The sequence below is a fragment of the Haliotis rufescens genome, unplaced genomic scaffold, assembly GCF_023055435.1.
Source record: "Haliotis rufescens isolate VD_foot unplaced genomic scaffold, xgHalRufe1.0.p SCAF_53, whole genome shotgun sequence".
Taxonomy (NCBI): Eukaryota; Metazoa; Mollusca; class Gastropoda; order Lepetellida; family Haliotidae; genus Haliotis; species Haliotis rufescens.
Window position 1 is genome coordinate 1,964,273 of NW_025964257.1, and position 21,899 is coordinate 1,986,171.

The window sequence follows — 21,899 nt, forward strand, 5'->3', positions numbered from 1 at the left end:
CCATAGCACAGAGGCAATATGACGACCATAAACTACGGGCGCTGATTGATTGCATTAAGTCTCAAACCTTTTCTACTGATGACAAGGCCACACGTACATTATTGTTACAAAGCCAGGATTTTATCCTTGACAATGACATATTGTACCACTTATATGCGCCGCCCGGCCGGGGCCATAGGAACGACAGAATCATTCGTCAACTGGTGATACCTCAGTCGTTGGTACAACATGTTTTACAAGCATACCATGACAGCTTGTTAGCTGGACATGTTGGTATTGACAGAACATTCAATGCTATTAGACAGAAGTACTATTGGCATCACATGCTGGAGGACATAAAGCAGTATATTTTGTCATGTACTGCCTGTCAAACAAATAAACGTGACTTTCACAAGAGACCTGCCCCATTACAACCATTACCAGTCCCTGGTAAATTGTTTGATCGTGTTCAAGCTGACTTCCTAGGGCCGTTACCACCAACAAAAGCAGGTCATAGGTATGTTTTTTTGTTAACCTGCGCCTTTTCCCGATGGAGCGTGGCTATTCCGATTTCCTCGTTGGAGGCTGTGGAAGTAGCCAAGACATTCTACTCAAAATACATTTGCGTTTATGGGATTCCCAGAGTGTTATTGACTGATAATGGCACTTCCTTTACCAGCAAACTTTTTACAGCGGTGTGTTCAATATTGGGGATCAAACCATTGAAAACTAGTAGTTATCACCAACAAACTAACGGAGCTTGTGAAAGACTCAATTCGTTTATCGTGCAAACGCTCCGCATGTTTATCAATGATAACCAGGACAATTGGGATGAGCTTCTCCCTAGTGTGATGTTTGCCTATAACACTAGCCCGGCAACGCAGAGTACTGGATTTTCCCCCTACTTTCTCCTGTTTGGTCAAGAATGCTCAGTACCCGTTGATGTTGAATTACAATCATTTGAACCCCTCCCACAAACAATTAAGCAACGGCTTGATGTAATTTTACATCATATAGACGTAACTAGAAAATTGGCGCGTACCAATTTACAAGAGGCTCACAACAAAGCCAAATATTACTATGACAGGAACACCTCAAATCCCATTTTCCAGCTCGGTGATAAAGTATGGCTTCATTCCACGGCACGGGCTGTTGGGAAATGTAAAAAGCTAGGCCAGATATTCCAAGGACCTTTTTACATTGCGGATGAACTGCCACATTTCACCTATAAGTTACGCCGTTGTAATGATCACAAAGTCCTGAAAGTTCCGGTCCACGCGAACCGGCTTAAACGGTTTGTCAACCCGAAAGATAGACCAACTAACCCAATTCCAGTTGTTGCTACCGACAACCAAACGATTCTGTCTCAATCTGACAACGATCATACGGAAATGACCACCCCGACGCCTCAGACATTAACCCCCAAGCAGGCACAGAATCCCGGTTTTGATTTACAGGAGGATGACGTTTTCATAGTAAAACGAATCTTGGCGCATAAAATAGTGAATGGAGAAAAGTACTACAAGATTCACTGGGAAAATTTCACTTTACAGGAAGCTACATGGGAACCCGAATCTAATATCCCTCAAGGATTGATTCGTGATTACATGATCCAGAAGTCATTAACAAAGAAGCGAAAACGTTAGAATATATCTGAATATAGTTGTCGAATAGTGTTTCAGATTAATTGTTATATTTCGTTTCCTTTTTAGTTCAGTCACTGCAGACTTCGTGTTGGAGATGGCCACTCTAATATTGATTTTTGCATGTGTTTTATTTCAGGTTTCGAATTACATGATGCTATATGCATGGAGCTAGCACATGCTATAGATCGTTATTACATTGTTAGATGATTCAATTGTCACAAGGTTATAGGAAAATACAATCGTGCATATATGTTGAAAATGTGTCTTGTTATCGTAAAATATTGTGTTTTGAATACTCCGAATACTCGGATTATTTACAGTGATGTGTTGGTTGACATAGAAGAAAACAAATCATGTTCATGATTCTGGCTGCACATGTATTTCGCAGGCCACTATAAAGCAAGTTCGCTTTGTGTGTATATACGGGAATACACATGAGTTACAATATACGTGAAATGACGACTACGGGTCGCATGATTATACAATACGGTTACAAATACTGTGAAGTGATATACGATGATGAGAATTGAGATACAGTCATGTGCACTGAATACCGTCATGTGACGTGGAATACAAAAACGAGACAATAAATAATGTTGTGATGATATATGTTGATACTGTAAAAGAAGTTCACTCTTGTTGGATGTTGCTTACTCGCACGGTTCCCAGTGTGAGATTATATATTACCTACTTGTGACAATTGTTATCATGCTTCTTAGATACAGTCAGCGAGTGAAGATTCGAGATGAATACAGTCAGACAGTTACTAGGTTTCACAAGGCATGGAAACCTTTTCTTACAAAACATGAGTGATCTATGATATTTAGTTTGAAGTTAATAATTATGTTTATACACTTATTTCTTTGAATTTTAGAATCCAGAGGCCTCCTCCGACCAGTATGGGTCTTATTCATTGTCATCGCGTTGGTTAGCATCCAGAATCGGGTTAATTCCGTGCATACGGAACTCCGACTTCCATGGGGAGTTGTCTTCGTACATATGTCACGAATCGACATTTCCCAGAATAAATGGATTCATATCTTTCAATATAAATTGCCTGATTTAGATGGAATGGGCAATAGATCAAGATATCGAGACTTTTGTTCCACATATACATTGGCCTGTTATACCGTTTCGGCGATGGATGGATATATAGAAAAGGCCGAACGAGAGTTGTTCGCGTATTGGACAAATGTCCATACAGACATTAACCTGTTAATTCCCCATATTAACATTTTTCACAAGGATTCCCGCACTAAACGGGCGATACTTCCTTTTATTGGATCAATAAGTCGTTCGCTGTTTGGTACTGCTACAGTCGAGGATGTTGAACGACTGGCGCGGTATGTTAAACAATTGTCGTTGCATGCTGCTAATACTTCTCGTGCTTTTCAAGTCCAAGTTCGTCAGATGTCGTCATTTATAACTAAAACAAATGAACGCATTTCATCCGCTCTCGCGGGTATTGAAACGAACCATAAAGATATTATACTTGTCACTAAACAAATACAAGATGTGGAGAGATTTATTTTTATCACAATGAAAATCTTGTTAGATCGCCTCACGTTCCTAACTACTATTAGACAAGAAATTGATGAAATGTATTTAGGCATTCAACAGTTAGTTAATCAACGATTGAGTCCATCTTTACTCCCAGTTTCGGAAGTAAAGAGAGCGTTAAAAATGATTCAAAAACGTCTCAATGCAGAATACCCGTTGTTTCACGTTGCACATAAGGATCCAGGTTATTATTATCGGGAACGCACTGTTCACTGTTCTCGGAATTCAGATTCAATTTTAATTTCGCTTATTGTTCCTATCCAGACTCATTCTACCCTCCTTGATGTATATCGAATAAATTCTTTTGGCTTACCATTTAATCAATCAAGTACGCATGTCACTCAGGTTATGAATTTACCAGATTATCTTGCTGTTTCGGAGGCTAAAGATCAGTATATTGAATTTTCGGCTAGGGATTTTCAAACATGTTATGGTGAACACGAAAAACACTGTCCAATTTTTCACAGTCCGAAACCAACAACATCGCTCACATGCGCACTTGCTTTGTTTACTAAAGACACACAAGAAATTAAATCCTTGTGTGATACAAAATTCCGATTAAATGGGCTACGTTCAATGGCTCTAGAAATTCAACCAGGCACAATTCTTTTAACTGGCATAAAAACCATAATATTAACGTGCAAGGGTCGCATTGAGAAGCGTCCAGCTTGTCAGATTTGTATATTTAAAATTCCTTGTTACTGTGCGTTGAAACTGGATGAATTCGACATAGACATGAGAATTCATACATGTGTGAAAAAGTCAACTGCTTCAAAATTATACCCACCTAATCTTTTACTTTTATCGGAATTTTTTAATGCATCCATCTTGAAAAACATTGATAGTTTACAGCCCCTTCTGAAAGATTCCGCTTTTAAGATCCCACATTTATTAATTGATGATAAAGTTTTCGATGAAATTCGTAGAAAGGACACAGAATTTCAAGTTGATTTAAGCCTTATTTCTCAACGTATGAAAAAGGCACAGGTCATTTCGGATAATTTAATTGATGGTAATTGGATGGATTCCCTCCCACCTTACGCTTTAGATGGGGATTTAACCAACCCATATCACTTAACGGCAAGCATAGCCGCGGGTTTATCCCTGTTTCTCTTAATAGTCGTTCTTTTCTTATGGATTAAAGTTCGACGCTTATTTTTTGCATTGACCTTACTTACAGCAGGCTCCCCAACTGACGGTTTGACAATTTGGAAAACACATCAAACTACACCCTATCCAAATTATCCCCCACCTTCATTTATGTCGTTGATTAAATCCACTATTTCCATGGATGTTTTTCTGATCATATCGACAGTATTTCTGGTATTCATTTTGCTTTTTCGAAGAATGAAAAAAGTCAATCGACCGGTTACGTCACTGGTTTTACATTTGACAAATTCCTTTGCTTGTCATGAAATTGTTGTCTCACAATTTTATCTTTGTCCCCGAGACCTCACGTTAACGGCTGGAAATCCTTTAACTAATTTTCGTATTCAGCGGGTATTCCTCACTTATTATTTACTGTTTGATTGTCACAATTTGCAAATTCAAACCCCGACACAATCTATATACATTTCGGGAAAAATTTATGTAAGTTGGCTAATGGCGTTTCGTTTAAAACGATTCCTTCCTTCCACGACAGGTGTGTTTATGGTACTTCAACATTGTGGAGTCGCTTTTCCGTTACCTCTGACATGATTAACTTTGAGATCAGTTCCTCTGAGGTTTCTTTAAGCCCTGTTGATCTCTCCACTTTGGCCGGCTGCCTTGAAATAATGATAATGGCTTTCGTTGCCCAAATAGGATATTATGGCACGTATTACTTCATAATTTATTGTCTTTGTTATATCCCAGCCTTTTAACGACGGGCCACTTGTCACCCTCAGCATCATAGTCGGTAGGGTATACTAGTATTTAAGGCCCCTACAACCCTACAATCGACCCCACTCTCGTCGCTTCTTTCATTGGTATCGGTGAGACGTTGTTTTTTCACTTTTGTCTATCACATTGTACAGGGTGTCTTTGTGCTATTTGGCTCATTCCCTTGTAAAGGATTTTATTGTTGAGATACAGAAGGCTCCGTCTTTGAAATTTTTGCTATTTCTTCTCTTACTCCCCTCTCCGTGTTAAACTTATTGATCATGGATGCCCTATATAACACTACCTATTTCCAATGGTTAGCATATGATAAGGTCTTGGTGGTTGACCAGCCACTGGCGGACACCATACGCGGCAACTCGGCTCGTATAGCTGAAGGTCCGCGCTCCTACACGGCTATCAGCTGTCCGAGATTTTTCCGGGCACTTCCATTTTGGAGGGTAGTTTTGTACTTGGCAGGATTATTACCCTGCCTAATTGACCTTCGACAAATGGACGACGCATCGTTGGAACAGGTGACGATATTGGCGGAGTATTTCCGTTCACAAGGCCTGTTCCTTACCTGTGCGCAGACTGCCTTATCCAGAACGGCCCCCTTTAGCATCATGGAATTATGGATAACGCGGGCCTACCTTAACTTACCAATACAACTCACAGCGTCTGTCAAATTTTTTGACTTTCTGGAAATGGAGTATGGGCTGCCGTCGTGTCGAATTGTGCACCATACGCCTATTTCATCCACGTTTAATGCCCCATTAGTGGCCCAGGTGGTATCTCAGACACGGAGCAGATACCAAAGGTGGTTACGACAACCGCTGTGTGTCTACTGCAAGACGCCAGTTGTTTTTGAACTCGAGTTGACTGTACGGATCGTCCCGTTGCCATGTTGCTTTGCAACAATCCATAGATCGTGCTCTCTCCGTTTTAGGTCGTTACCTAGATTCTCGCTAAACGTCCCCGAGGTCTTTTGTCCGGCGTGCGGTGCCCCTTACCTGAGAGGGCGACTTGCCCTTCAGGAGACCGAAACGGCGTCGCTTCCTCTGTGGGAAGGCTGTCTTCGACGCCATCAAATTTACCGGCGGTCTTCTAGTGCTCCGTTACCACTAGTTGCCGCACGGCCCCCATCACCAAACCGCATCGACTCGCCCAGCAGTGGGTCATCATCCTCTTTTGATCCCGACATGCCTCGGTTAGAAATAGCGTGGTCGGATGTCGAGTAAGGTTAATTTAACCGTTACTTCGATTTCACTACTTGTCCACTATCATTTCTCTTCTTCTGTCCGCCTCACCTTCATCTATTTTTAACTCCCTGTAATAAGTATACGACGAGAGTGTTTATAAGATCCTATAGCGACATTGATTTATTGTTTCCGAGTAAGATTGTTCGTCATTAATGAAACTTAGGTAAGGATGGTAACGGATAAGCATCCTAATGGCATATAGTCTCAGATTATCTTGCTAGTGCAAGCATAGCGTTATACGCCTACGTTTTCATAGTTCTCTAATCATTGCTTCATGTAAACGTAATTCTAGTTCTTTGAGTGTCCATTCTCTGTGTATCAATGTGTGCTCTCAGTCCCACCCTTGATAATTTTATATGTTGTTCCTTTTGCTCTTGATAACTACAAAGCATTTGTTGAATGTTGTTGATTAGAACATCATGATAGTTTATCCGACTGTAATGTTCAAGCAGTCCATGGGTTGTGCAATTTGATCGTGCTTATTAATGTCTTTTTCTGATGATATGTGACTACGCAATTGGACCTGTAACAATTAATCCAAAAATTCGATTCCTGACGTTAGCATCCTTATATGCAGATATGTATTGGCCGGAAGACTATTCTTGTGTCTATAGTCTTATTGTTACCGGCAGCTGTCTGAGCTGCAGGTGGCACATCGTTCTATGTATTGATATTTCTATAATTGGTATGGTATTCGTCACTTGTTGTTCGTGAATTACCAGTATTTTTAAGTGTTGTAGATGATGGCCGTACCCCATTCTAAAGGGCGGAGAGTCCAGCACTTCCCCCGCTGTCGTCTGGTCCACGCCAAATCCTTATTCTGGCTCCTTGCTACACACTTGCTGTCGAGGATGCACGCTGTCCTATCACCTCTGCCGCTAAAAACAGACCGCTAGCCACAGAGAGTTATCTATATCTGTCAGCACCCCGACGTCTACATCTACAGGTGCTCACGACGACCGCATATACACTGTAACTCTGTCGGCATACAACATCTTTAGAAAGCGACCAGTCAACACTCAAGCAGTGTCACGAACAGTCGACCTCTCGCTTAGCCACTCCAGCCGAGGACCTGACTGTGAGCATAGACCGCGTGTGTTCAAGGATTCAAGAACGTTGGACAGCGTTTCGCCAATTGACTTTTCGAAACAAGAAAGGAGCCAGTGAATTCGATTGGGACCAGCGACTAATGAACTTTAGTGAATGGTGGTGCCTTATTGTGGCCATGTGCAGTGACATTTGACTTTTATGCATCGCTATTAATTAATTCTACATGGTATTTGAATAATATTTCATGGTGTTTATGCTTTGTGGTTATACGAAATAACACCGGATCATTAACTTCTTCTTTGCCAGGTAAATACATTTTTAACTGTAAAAGTATTCGTTGTTTTCGAAATCTTTATAACATTTGAAAATTGATTACTATTTCATATATATAATGATCGATCCTGTTTTACTTCCATTATGTTTGTTGTGATTGTATTTTATATCTCAGACCGGAACTCATGCTTAGATCTTCCGAGCTGTGGGCAGCTCTTGTCCACAGGCGGAGGATGTTATAAGGTTAAAAATGCACCTCAGAAACGAATGATGATAAATAGAACCCAGTAGATATAGTTCGTGACAGAACTGGTAACTGGAAGGGAATCAATAGAGAAAGACATTTCACATTTATCATTGGATTGGTCTCTGGCTTTTATCCATGAGTTAATGAAACAAATGGGTAATTACAAGGTATAATCCATTTGGAGCTTCGGAGCGAGTCACGAAATCAATAGAGAGATGAGCAATCTAGCGCGTAGGGTTTTGGTATTTTTCCGATGGTGACACACATGAGTTCATGGTCAGATATAAACTTGTAACGAATCAAATGGAGGTATTGAGACATGTGACAAGGACAGGTCAGGCTCGAACACTATAAAATGATACCCTCAACATTAGGAGAGTGGTGCGCGGTTTACAGTCGATCGAGTCGAATCCCGATCGTTCTAAGTTTCCACCAGTTAGTGACGAGCCTGGCCAGTCTGATCCTGTCCTGTATTGTTAGATGGGCTGAGAGTAAGTAAAACTATGTGAGTATAAAACTGGTGTTGCGTTTCTTTATTATGCGTGTGTGAATGCTGCTAGAGACAACTTGGAGTAAGGGTCGTTAGACCAATCACTCCTTGACGGAACCGAGCCGTGGTGGACAAGGCGAGGGCAATGTCCTGGCTTAATTGACCACAAGGACCAGGAACGGCAATACACTTAGTAACTGTAGCAGGGTCGCACTGGACCCCCAAATCCAGTTACGACAATATGCGCGACTCATGTACACAACAAACGTGGTATTAAATATTACCGTATCGTTTTTAGCTTATCCAAATCAGTAAATAAGCTCTGGTGACACTTAATTGTCTGGTTAGTTTACGGGTCGCCAGGACATACATCCCCACCCTTGTTATCACTGATTTTCAGTAATCCATTCATATCATTTTCTCTGATATTTTTCATTTTACACTTAATAGAATATGTTACTGCAGATACTAGTAATCGAGACAGGTAATGCTCTGGCGTTGACGTTTAATATTATTGATCTCCATACAGACGTATGTAAGTGTTCAGAATGACAAGGGTTACGCTTGATCACTCGATGGAAATATATTGTATAAACGCATGATTATGTACTTAGTAATTACAAAACTTGAAGGTCAACTACATAAAGTACTTCGAAGTACTTTAAAGTCTTTGTATTCTTACTCTCTTGGACAAGTAACATATGTAGTCCTCAGTGTCTAGCCAGTAGCATCGTTTTGTGACGACACTGACTATAATTTAGTCACCAATTTTAAGTGGCTACCGGAATTATTCGAGTATATGGAGTTACCCAACACAATCTGAACACATGCTAACCATGTCTACTAATAAACGTTTTTGAAGAAATATATGTAACCTATTTCGTAATAAGTCACAAATCGGAATGGTTTATCTATGTTGCTTGGCATACATGTACTGCGTGTGCGTAAGAATTATCGCCTGAGCTTGTGGTACTTACTGTTAAGTTATCTTTGGAATATTGTAAACTTAATTCAATTTAGTTATTCACTATTCTTAATCTAGGAGCGCCACGAAGACAGTATTAGGTTGTATCATCATCAATTTATTATTTCTAAAGACAATAAATTTGCAAAATACGTATTCTTTTTCAGGTTTCAGCCAACTATTTTTGAAAACACGTATATCACAAGCACAAAACTGTAGCCTTGTTATTTGGCAATGAATCAACCCTAAGTCTTCATATTGTGATACATATGTGGCACGATGAATGGCCCTATTGTGCGTGTGACTGTTGTGTTTGAGTGTGTCATTCGTCTGACTTGGGACAAATCTATCCAAATGTTATATCCAACCTACAGATTATAACCTCCCAACAGAAGAAATCAATGTTTCCAACGATACACTGTAGTATCAGTAACGGGAACTGCAACCATACTGACTGGTAAAGAGGCATTTTAACGTTATATAAATGTAACGTTATATCAATATCACAGTGTGAGTTGTGGTTGGTTGGGTGACACGCACGTGTGATTTCTTCTGTTAAGACGACTGCCTAAATGATCTAGTAGTGAGAGCGTCTGCCAAGAAACTGGAAGGTCTGTGGTTGGATTCCTGCTCGCGTCATACCAAAACAAAACGTTAAAAAATGGTATTTGTTGTAACCCGTTTTGGCACTCGGCATTAAAAAGAACAAAAATGGTCGGATCAGAGTCAGAATTCTGTTTCTGAGTTTGGAATCCATGTTAAAACAAGGTAGTGTATCTCAGTGGGGTGATGTATCATAATATTGCAGTCCTGGCATCTGGTTGTGTGATGACAATACTTGACTCTATACGAATGTATCTTTGTTTACTTAAACTGACTGATCAGATTTCGTCATTTTGGTTCAACAATGAATGATGCTTCTCACCCAATAGTACAAATAGGTTAAAGTCTAAGAAATCTGACACTGAAAACACTGTTTCCATTATGTTAATATGATCATCAAAGCGTTCTCTTTATATATTGTGAAAATAAGTTTATTTGTTATAAGAAATATCAAGTGACAAAGGCGATACACCAATAGACATAAGCATAACCAACACAATGTGACTGAGCTCCTCTAACTTACTGGCCATGGTCAACGTTTGGTTTCTGTAAGTGATTGTCTGTGCTTGTATCATCTCACCTTATGTAGCAAACATAAAACAATATGCTAAATACTTGGTGTTTTGACTCAAAGGAAAGGAATATAATATGCTGCACGTGTTCCGTTGCCTGTTACTGGAACCGATATCATGATGTCTACCGTCTTCATTATTTATTGCCATGGCCAGGACCTGAAAAGTAAAGAACTAGAGTTAATTAATCGTAGAATATGACAGATTTTATATCAACTCACAATAGCATGAATGAATACGTATCACATTAGAACAGAAAGCTAAGACCCTGCTTAATGATGTCTTACATGTTGAGTAAGTAATAAAGACATTTTGTTCCACAGATGAATGCGATGCCCTGAAAGTGTTCCTTGTTACTGAACGATGTCATGATATATACATGTACCCACTTCTTTGCTCATGTTCATGGCCAGGACATTAATAGTACAGAACTAGAGGTAATTAAACCTAGTACATGACAGATTCATTTCAACGCAATATATCACGAGACGAATAGATGAACACTTGTAGCACATTAGAACAGAACAGAGAGCATGTACTTCTGTTTAATGCTGTTATATCGTACACGCTGAGGTTGATCCATGGCAATGACATATGATTTCAATCGGCAAGAGTGTTACATGTTTTGGTTACCTTGAGAATGTGCTCCAGTGTTCTGGTATGGTGATTCTCTGATGGACTCATAGGTCACAGGGGGAGTCTCGGCCATGCCTTCATAGGTACTTGTATCTGCTGTAGCATCCGCTGAAAATAAGTGTTTACATATCTCATCAGCCATCCAAATCATAACTCCCTTCTAACCAGCAATTCAACATTATGTGAACTTCAATATTAGAAATAAAACAGTATTAAGCAGAATGCCAAAATCTGCATCTACCTTTTGTATTCTCATAAATCTTCAACTGTGAGTACTGTTGTTTTTCTGATCCCTCCTCCACATGTGAATGCTGTACTGGACTATTGATCAGATCTGAAACAAATATATGTGAAAACATTGTAAGGATTTCACTGTCAAACAGATGCAGGCACAAGTGTATGATCAATATACCGGGTTGTACCCAACTACCAGTACATACCTAATGATGAATATCCTCTGTTGTCCAGTTCTACGGTGTCAGGATTCGTGGTGCTATAAAATTAACAAGGACGGTTTCTAAAAATACATAATGGAATTGAACCATAAAACTGAGTATAAAAATATGTGTTTTTCGTCATTCTAATATTTATCTTTACCATATTTCATACATATGAATTACACTGTTATGTTTACTGTTGATATTTTGAGTACCTTTTTCGTGATGCCTTTCCTGGAAATAAGAATAACACATATAGTATATAGTGTCTAATACACATGACACATCACAATAGTAAATGAAAATTTGCTGACAAAATGATAAAGTAAACTGCAAATGACTGCAAATATATATATATATATATATATATATATATATATATATATATATATATATATATATATATATATATATATATATATATTATAATGGCAACTTTAAAAACACAAAAACATTCGCTTGTGCAGCTGCATCCTTTTCTGTCAATATGTATTGTTATTTGCATTAGAAATAAGACATCCTGACAATGTTTTCTTTCAAACACATTTCTCTACATCATAAACCATCATTTTGGAATTATATCAATTGACTCTAATTTAACTATATGTACCTTTTTGAATATTTCTGATCCTGTAACCCTTTCTGTATAGTACCATCAGAACAATTCCCCCAATGAGCAAAGTAAGAAGCATGCCTCCTACTGTGGCTCCTGCTATTACCCCTGCACCGGTACTTTCGGGGTTTTGCTGGTCTGGTGGATCTACAATATAAACAAAAACTTACAACATACAGGTACTAATCACTGTATTCAGGAGAAAGCATATTCGTGTCACTTTCTTCGAACACAATATTTGGTGATGGATAGACTTGTGTCTCAGCGACAGTTATTCTCACAAAGTGCATAGTTCACCACTTAAACGTTTAAAGGCAATAGACCTATATATATATATATATATATATATATATATATATATATATATATATATATATATATATATATATATATATATATACTTGTCAACCATACTCTCTACTTGCTTGATAACGGTGTTAGAACCTACACCAAAACGTCGCTCCTAATTATAATAAAGAAGTTGTTCATCCATATTCTTATCCTTACTTAGACTGTCGTTCAAACGTATATTGCTTAAAACACTGCATATCCCAACCACATGTTTATTAATGCCTAGAATCTTTGAACACCTTTTTTTATATAAATAAAAGCGACAAAACTTCTTACATTTTCCCGACTATTTCTTAAGCATATGTTTATGCATCACTATCAAAAGGTGATGGCGCCAGGTGTTCGCAACAAGGTGAGCCTATCCTGTCCCACTGGTTGCACCCATCACAAAGAACATTATTCATTCCAATATTCATTAATGCTGCACAGGGATAATTACCACGTGAAAAGTAATGCTGTTCAAATATTTGCACACTGGAGAAAGGATAACATCCATTTTAAATGATAATATTTCTTAACATGTGATCAATTACATTAGAGATACATTGCACTGCATTGTCCACACAAGTATGTATAAATTGTAAATCACTGCATCAGAAATAAGATGGATTATCTTGGTCTGGATGTGTAATCAAAACTTAAAATGCCAAAAACATACACATGTCCACATGAGAAATCCATTTGATGCTGGAGCTGATAAGATTTCAATTATACAGCGTATTTAACTGATACTTAGACAATGTGTGACTCTACTTGATTGATACATACCACTCTCAGTCGTAGTATCAACAAATACATATTTATTAGAATCCTCATGATAATTTCAGGCATGTAGTCGGGATATGTATATTTGCCCTGTGTATGCCAAGTCACCTCCACCACCATCACATCATCAGTGTCATCATTAGGATTATACACAGTCCACTTACTTGTTGTAAACTGACGATACTCAAGCAGAGATGTCTGGGGGTGTCCACCTTTGAACTCAGACAGCCACGATAACCACTCCGACGACGTTGTTGCATTATCTATATATCTAAACTGGGTAGGTATATGTGGTTGCCCTTACAACAAAAGACTCACCTGCAAACATTATGCTGACTGTGTATGCCACTGACCCGCCTACACCATTGTCCACTGTAAGGCTGTAGTCCCCGAAGTCCTGCTGTTGGAGGTTGGTAAGGTGTAGTCTGGCAGTGACTGAGATGTCTGAGACAGGGCTGGAGGAACCAGTGAGGTCATGGCTGCTGTTGGTGGTTCTACTCCAGGTTAATGTAGGAAGGGGGTAGGCCAGGACTGACACAATCGCCATCACATTACCACCCAGTCTAGAGACGTACTTCAGTTGCTGTGACTGATCCAGTCGAGGAGAACCTGGATTAATTTAGAAATCAACATACGTAATGCCTCTGGAAGAAACCTGGGAAAAGTAAGACGGAGACCAAATTGACAGTTGGTTATGTGACTGATTTAATTGCTCGAGTGCCAGTTTCAGCAATATAGCCTGAAACAATTACAATAGTATGAATACACAATGTCATTTAGAAAGTGGTCAAATGTAGCAAATGTTATATTTGAGATAAAATTTCTTTAGTAAAGTACAGATTATCGTACTTTTCTTGGGTTGACAGTCATCAACCCAAGAAAAGTACGAGAATATGTACTTTACCAAGGAAGTGTTATCCCAAATATTATATTTGTTAAATTACAATAGCATTGATTAATCAAGAATCGTTCCGTTTTTCAGTTTGTCTTTGCACTTTTGCAAGATGGCTGACGTTACTTTTTAATAGCAGGACGCACGTTTACTTCACTAACGTAGAAAAAGTTAAAACAAAAAGCGTAAATAGCGATTATCATAAAACTAAGATGCATTTAGAATATCCAAAGATTACATTTGACCAGCAACTCCAGCCTCTGGCTGACAGGTGCCCTGATGTTGTTAGTGGCAGTGCAGGAGTAGTTCCCTCTTTGTCCACAGTCTGCTGACTCCAGTCGATATTCCGCTGTCAGGGAGTTATCTGCCCTTGTCAACTCCTCAGTCCCATTCAGTAACCTGATGACTGACCCTGGATTGCTATCAATCTGGCATCTCAAGGTCACTGGATCAGATTCGTTAACTGTCACTGAGCCATAGTTAGAGTTGGCAGTAAACTTCCTTATACTCGCTTGGTCTGCAAAAAATGCACAAGTGTGACTTTGACATTGGCTGTAGATTGGATAGGGACTAGGTAGAACAGGAACAAAACATATGTACCGCCTACCATTCAATGCCTCATCAAAGACATCATTTTACTAATCTGCTTTACAATTGAGAAAGACATCCTTGCTTTAATGTTGCCATTGTAACATTAAGATGTGTACTGAAACTGCGATTAGTGATGCACTTTTAGAGTCAGTTGATTGAATCAGTACACGAAGGCTGTTTCGCTAATACTATAAGTGACATGTGTTTTATGTCTTGTACAGAATGTTATTTGCTTACATCCTGGGTAACTGCTGTGTGGTGTAAGGCTTCAAACAAATTTTAATGTGCAAATTGTGTGAGTGTATTATACACAGGAAATTATTGACCGTGTAATGTTAGGGTTTTTTTCTGGTCACTTGCCGAAAGTTGTTTAGGGGGAAGTTTTGTAGAACTTAATGCATAAAAAACACTCAGTCATTGAATTTTGACTTTCTTGTATACTTTGCCGTAGGCATGTGAACACCTGAAATGGTATGTGAACAAATCTCTTTTTTAGGCACTCTTGTGAGACCCATAATCACAGTGTGTTTTTTCTTTCTGAATGGTGTTTGCGTGTTTGCGTGCGTGCGTGCGTGCGTGCGTGCGTGCGTGCCTGCCTGCGTGCGTGCGTGCGTGCGTGCGTGCGTGCGTGCGTGCGTGTGTGTCTGTGTTGGCCAGTACGCGATCACTCAATGGGTTTGAGCTTTCAGTACCATGAACAATATTATCTTTCGAATAGCATGTTGTTTTCATCTGACCTACCCCACAAATCAGTTACAATATTTGATGATACATTGATTGAACATGAATCAGTCCAAAGGTGACGCTTTTAATTGTTTCAGACACAGTTACTCGGCTGTTTTAAAGTAATCATAAAACATGTAGTGACTAGGTCTAGGAGGCAGATTCAAAGATCAATGTAGAAGGTCATTAACATCCCCGAACTAAGGTTACAACGTTAGAGGTGTGTTTACTTATCTATAGTTCGCTGTGATATGTCCAAGCGAATAAATACTTTGTCACTAATATGCAGTCAAAACAATAAATGTATGCAAACACCTGGCTTCTGTATAAATGTGTCAGGTAACCATGACTGCGATTTTTTTCGGTTTCTGAGGAGTCGGTTTCGACGTCGGTGTTTACATCATTTGGAATATACAATCGTGTGAAAACGTATGGACATCTTGTGTGTTGCCAATTGAAACTTCATCAATCCACTCTAGATAAAAATATTGAAGCCTTTTTAAATGAAACCAAAATTGGAGGTTTAACCTTCTGACCTGCATATGCATCAATATAAAAGCAACAAACCAATTTCCATATTCATGGCAAAAGCATAATTCTCTGTATAATCATACCATATCATTCATACAAAAAACATCCCTATTTTCCCGTTTGCGCACAGCGGAATCTGTTTCGGAAGATAATCGAGAATGATCATTCTCTGGCGTTGACATATTTTATTTAAAATCATTATTAAAAGCAATTCAACATCAACTTTTATTATGAAAGCTTTACCTCACATAGACATTGCATTGAAGTTGAGTGCAGTAAATGTATTATTTGAGTTTTGTCAAAAAAAAAAAAAAAGCTGTGCTTGTGGTAGCAAGACCAAGACAACTGTTGTTATTCTAGAGCGCTCATACTGTGTTGTCATAGGAGCGCAACTTGAAAGTGCTTGACAGTTTGTCAGATATAGATTTATGTCGCATATAGCGTGACTCTATACACGGCTGGGAGCTCGTGGCGCACGTGATGAGGCTTGTAAGTATTATGGATTGTGAGGGAGTGAACTGAGTTTTGATCTGCTTTAAACAATGATTCAGCTGTATCATGCTGTGTGAGCAGCATGTGACATACACACTGGTTTAGAAAAACAAACCTGACAGAAGCCTAAACCTATGTTTTACAGTTCAGTCGAATTCCAACACATTAAACGAATTGATAATTAAAAGTCAATGGGCCGATTCAGCTAATAGTGCCATAGCGATTCCACCTCATGGTAAATATAATATATCTGCATAGTAAATATGATTTAAATATATGTGTTGTACATACTACTTGTCAACTAGCAAACAATGGAACTGTTCAGACCCGTTGCCTACACTATACCCAGCACTTGTTATTTAGCACGGCAAACTGCCGGGCATGATAGATAATGCTTTTGGTAGCCATGATAACCTAGATACTGTAATTTGCATATTGTATCATCACTGCTTAAATTCTGTTTCCTCAGCTTCTGATTTAAACAGAGATACTGTCAAACCAGGCCATATACGGGTCATAATCCATTGAAACGAAAAAGGAAATAACACGCAAATCCGCGACTCACATTGAACGTCCACATTGACCTGGAATGCTGCTGTTCCCTGTTGTTGAGATCCCCCACTTGGTGTCAGCGTGTTGCTGGCAGTGCAGGTGTAGTTTCCGCCCTGATTTCTACTGATGCTGCTTCTGTCAAGTACAGCCCCAGTACTGACAGTAGAACCACCAAAGGTCCAGGTGTAGCCTGTTGTTGGAGGGTTGCCTGGTGTGGTGTAGGTACTACAGTCTATCCTTAGATTAGAGAACTCTGTGACATTCTGCGCTGTTGGTAGTCCAGACATAGAAGGAGCATCTGAAAAATGGAAATTACAAATCCATAAGCGAAATTGAATTGACTGCTGTTAAACAATACACATGTACATTTACTGGTTATTATCCAGAAAAACATGCATGACTATGTAATCTGTTATGGCATGATTTGTTCAGTATACAATTTATATAATTATACCAATAATAAGGGTATTTATACAATGTATGCAATAAGAACAACACACATTTGTACTTTTGGGAGAAGGTGGTGCAATTACTCACACTGTACATCCACATTGACTGAGGCCGAGACTGACCCCTGAGTGTTGCTAGCAGTACAGTTGTAGCTTCCTCCTTGACTCCTGCTGATTCTGCTTCTATCAAGTACAGCCCCAGTACTGACAGTAGAACCACCATAGGTCCAGGTGTAGCTTGTTGTTGGAGGGTTGCCTGGTGTGGTGTAGGTACTACAGTCTATCCTGAGATTAGAGAACTCTTTCACAGTCTGAACTGGTGGTAGTCCAGATATAGAAGGAAGGTCTGAAAAAAGATGAAGGTGTGATAGGTACTACAGTCTATCCTGAGATTAGAGAACTCTGTGACAGTCTAAAATGGTGGTAGTCCAGATAAAGAGGGAAGGTCTGAAAAAGATGAAGGTGTGATAGGTACTGCAGTCTATCCTGCGAATAGAGAACGGCAGGCCAGATATTGATGGGGATTGCTCGTTCAGTTCCCACAACAATTTAACAGTTCTCGCACTTAATGTTATACAATAATAACTGACATGATAGTTAAAGACATAACCTTGTGTTTTGCGATAAATGTCTGCAGGAAATATGCCCAATAATGTTTCTGAAACATTAGCAATGACAATGATCACATTTGGTATGAAATAAATTCCCCATATACATTTTAGAATAATTCAACGAATCAATAAGATACATGTGAGAAATAGCTAAAGAATGAGGTTTTAATAAAACCATATAAACTATTTAGACCGATATTTACATACTCATATATGTAATTGGACGGAATCAACATGTGTATTATCTGATATGTTCTTTATATGTGTTATATAATCTATCACGCTATGCTCATCACTCGTTTTAATGATGTACATAGCGTATTTTGTATTAAATCATCCCCGGTATATTGTTTTAAATGATGCATTAAACACGACCCCCACAGTGTGAATTTAATCATTATATTTTAATATCAGAGAAAATTGTAAGATAAACTACACTAGAAATAAACGGTTAAAGCAAAAACAGATGGAGGTACAGAGTTTTGATATAGTGAAAAATAAAGGAATAAGAGGAGCACACGAAAATAATTATACTTGGGAACATACAAAATAACAACACACATAACATGAAGTACACATAAAACACTACATAAGTGAACTATATTTCCTGTATAAATGAATAAGTGAGTTCGGTGTAGTGCCACTTTGATCAGTGCTTCATTTCTTTCTCGGTGAAACTTACAATTGAACGCCGCCTCCGATTCGATACCTAGATCAGCAGGTCGCAATCGCCAAATTAATTATTTTAATAGTGTAGTTAGGGAATTAACACATGTATTTACCTGTTTATCGGTTAAACTACACAGCTTCCAAAAAGTATCTTTACAAAATATTCATGTATTCATCATTCAAGCAAATTTGCTACAAAACAAACAAAGTGAACATTTGACATTTGGAAGGCAGGATTTCTTGAAACTGTTGACATTTACATTTGTCTAATTGGAAAAGTAGACGCCAATATTTGTCCATTCATTTAGACATTTCATTAGACAACAGAAGCGACTAACAGGATCGGGTGATCAGGCTCGCTGACTTGACATCGTATCCTAACTGCGTAGATCGATGTTCATGATGTCAGGCACTGGATTTACAGACCACTGTCATGCAGCTGAAGTATTGCTGAATGCGGCGTTTAACACACACACACACACGCACACACACACACACACACACACACACACACACACACACGCACACACACACACACACACACACACACACACACACACACACACACACACACACACACAAACGCACGCACGCACGCACGCACGCACGCACGCGCGCACCCATACACGGACACGTACATGCATAATAACATACATGCATACACCACAACAAAGACAATGATATCCAGGTGTCTGGTATCTCACAGTCCATGCACTATACAAATGTTAATCCTGACTTAGTTGGAGGTGACCCTTGACCCTTCTATCCATAATAATGTCCATCACATACTTACCCAACACAGAGGCAGTGACATCCACTCGTCCAGTATCTGACAGTCCACTCACTTGACAACTGTATGTCCCGGCATAGCTGGTTGTCACGTGACTGGCAGGCAGCTGGATGTCTAGGGAGGAGGTGTAGTTACCAACAAACACGCCCTTGTTCTGCCAAGAGTCCAGGAATATGGCTGTCTGGGGAGTCACTGAACCTGAGACTATGCTCACTGCAGAGTTGCCCTCCACCCTCCTCCATGTGAATGAAGTAACAACATCCCCTGGCACAGTGTAGTTGCATCTCAGTGTCAGAGCCTGCTGGTTGGGTATCCCTGTACCTCCTGATCCGGATACTGTCACTTCCCCTTCAACATCTGGAACGAAACACGCAAACACGGAACATTCTCACATATGACTTTTGCCGACGTTACTCCAGTAAGGATGCAAGTTGGGTTTAATCAGTATTCCAGGAATTTCAAGGCTTCTGAGACATATGGGTGACACGTCTCTGGCGAGCACAGGTGTGGTACTGACAAACCAAGAATCATAGTGAGAGTAAGAGCTAAAAACGTTTTAAATCATGTCCTTACAACAGCTGAAAGAACATTTCCACGACTCATATATATTCTGTGATAAATGGAATTAGAATATCACAGCTGCAATCTTTCCTTGATAATAGTATGTTACACCATACTATGTGTACGTGACATCAGATGTAAGAAAAGAATTATATACAGAAAGAAATCCTTATGCTTTTAATCTTAAGCCTGACATACCTTTCATGAGGCAAACTGCAAGCAAAATCGTTGCTTTGCTAGGAAGGGACGCCATTGGCAGCAGTGTTCTGAAAAGGTAATACATTTTGTGCTAGAGAACAATACACATTCCTATCTGGAGACTTACATATTTGGTTATGATCAGATACATTCTAACCTGTGCCTTGCAAGAACTGAGACTATGCATGTGTATATTAATGAGTTATCTTCATAACTTCTTTCAGTGGCAGTTAAATGTATCTTCAGGGAGTGAAAGTGTGAAATTAGCGGGTCTGCACCCTTGATGATGGGTTCGAATCCAAAAATCATTCTTATCATGTTTTTGTTTTCTTAGAACCATACCTGTGCTCGTGTTGTTTAAATGGTACATTGTGATATCTATATCACGTCAGATTGGCTAGTTTGTTTTACCTGATGAAATATTTGAATATAGTTTTTCAATCTGGTGTCCTGTGTGTCAGATGAACGTTCCTTATGATATCCATGCATCTAAGTATTGCTGAACGGATCAAGTGTATGAGTAGCTGATCATGAAGTCATGTTGGCCTCAGACGGGTATCTACGAGAGGGATATCCATTTTATGTATTTGCCATTGTGGAAACCGTAGGTTTCTTTAAGACTTCATTTATCCAAAATACCTAAAGCAATACCTGATTGTGTCAATATTTTTTCCAAAGTGCACCAACATTCTATCTCGTTTGTCTATTTAATGTTTACAGGATACATTTTGCATATAGCCTCTGAACATAAGTCCCCTCCGGGCAGGACCCTTCATCTCCAGCGCTATTTATAACTGTCATTTAACACCTCCTTAGGTCTCCGGATCTTACATATCTAAATGTACATGGGTCACAAAGAGGCGGTTTGCACGGCTAGTCGCCGAATCACCACCAACAACGTCAACGATAATAAAAATCGCTGTTCGACTTGTAGTTAGGACAGAGCGTGTCTCCGCACCTAGAGCATTGTTCACTCGGGCCCCGTGTGATTTCTGTCACGTGATTACTTAACTTTGTACCATTTCGACCTATTTCAAACTACAACAAATTGACTACATTGACTGCCGATGTCTTAAACTTTACCCCTGAGTCTTGTGTTACATCGTCCTTACTCATCTACCAATGGAGTTATTGACTCAAGTGACAGATTAATATCAGTTATTTATAGTACCTCCTCATCTGTGCTGTGTGGCGTGCTGAATATCTATGTAAGCAGTTGCCAATTGGAAGCTAAGCAAATGTACATAAGTACATCAGTCTAGATTTTGTTAAACGTTGGTTAAACTATCAGAAATTATGTCTGTTTCGAGCATGACCAAATACATTGTCTCACCTTTGTGTCAGGGCTGCTTTGTGTCAGGGCTGTCCCTCGTCGAATAATTTAACATTGGTTGTCAGGTCAGACATCATCATGTGTAGTTTCCTTCCTGGTTCATAAATACACCCGAGTAAACATTGAGGCCACAATCGCGTTGCAGCTTGAGTGATAGTATCATTTGTCAACACAGTGACTGCAGATGAGGATCCAGTCTGTT

General features: G+C 39.3%; 1 protein-coding gene across 2 annotated transcripts; it reads right to left on the reverse strand.

Annotated features, from left to right (window-relative positions):
• Positions 1-10,344: 10,344 nt before the first annotated feature.
• Positions 10,345-21,853, reverse strand: LOC124144133 (hemicentin-2-like). Of its 2 annotated transcripts, none has more exons than XM_048385085.1 (13): positions 21,698-21,853; positions 20,365-20,432; positions 19,609-19,962; positions 17,624-17,881; positions 17,100-17,384; positions 14,436-14,714; positions 13,624-13,914; positions 12,187-12,336; positions 11,774-11,810; positions 11,580-11,632; positions 11,381-11,473; positions 11,137-11,247; positions 10,345-10,662 (listed from the first exon to the last, which is right to left on the reverse strand). In XM_048385085.1, exons 2-13 carry the CDS (start codon positions 20,417-20,419, stop codon positions 10,640-10,642), a joined length of 1,989 nt encoding a protein of 662 aa, XP_048241042.1. In that variant the 5' UTR covers positions 20,420-20,432; positions 21,698-21,853; the 3' UTR covers positions 10,345-10,639. The 2 variants fall into 2 exon arrangements, with proteins under 2 accessions (XP_048241042.1, XP_048241043.1); XM_048385086.1 differs by having other exon boundaries at positions 11,792-11,810; positions 21,698-21,850.
• Between the last annotated feature and the right edge of the window lie 46 nt (positions 21,854-21,899).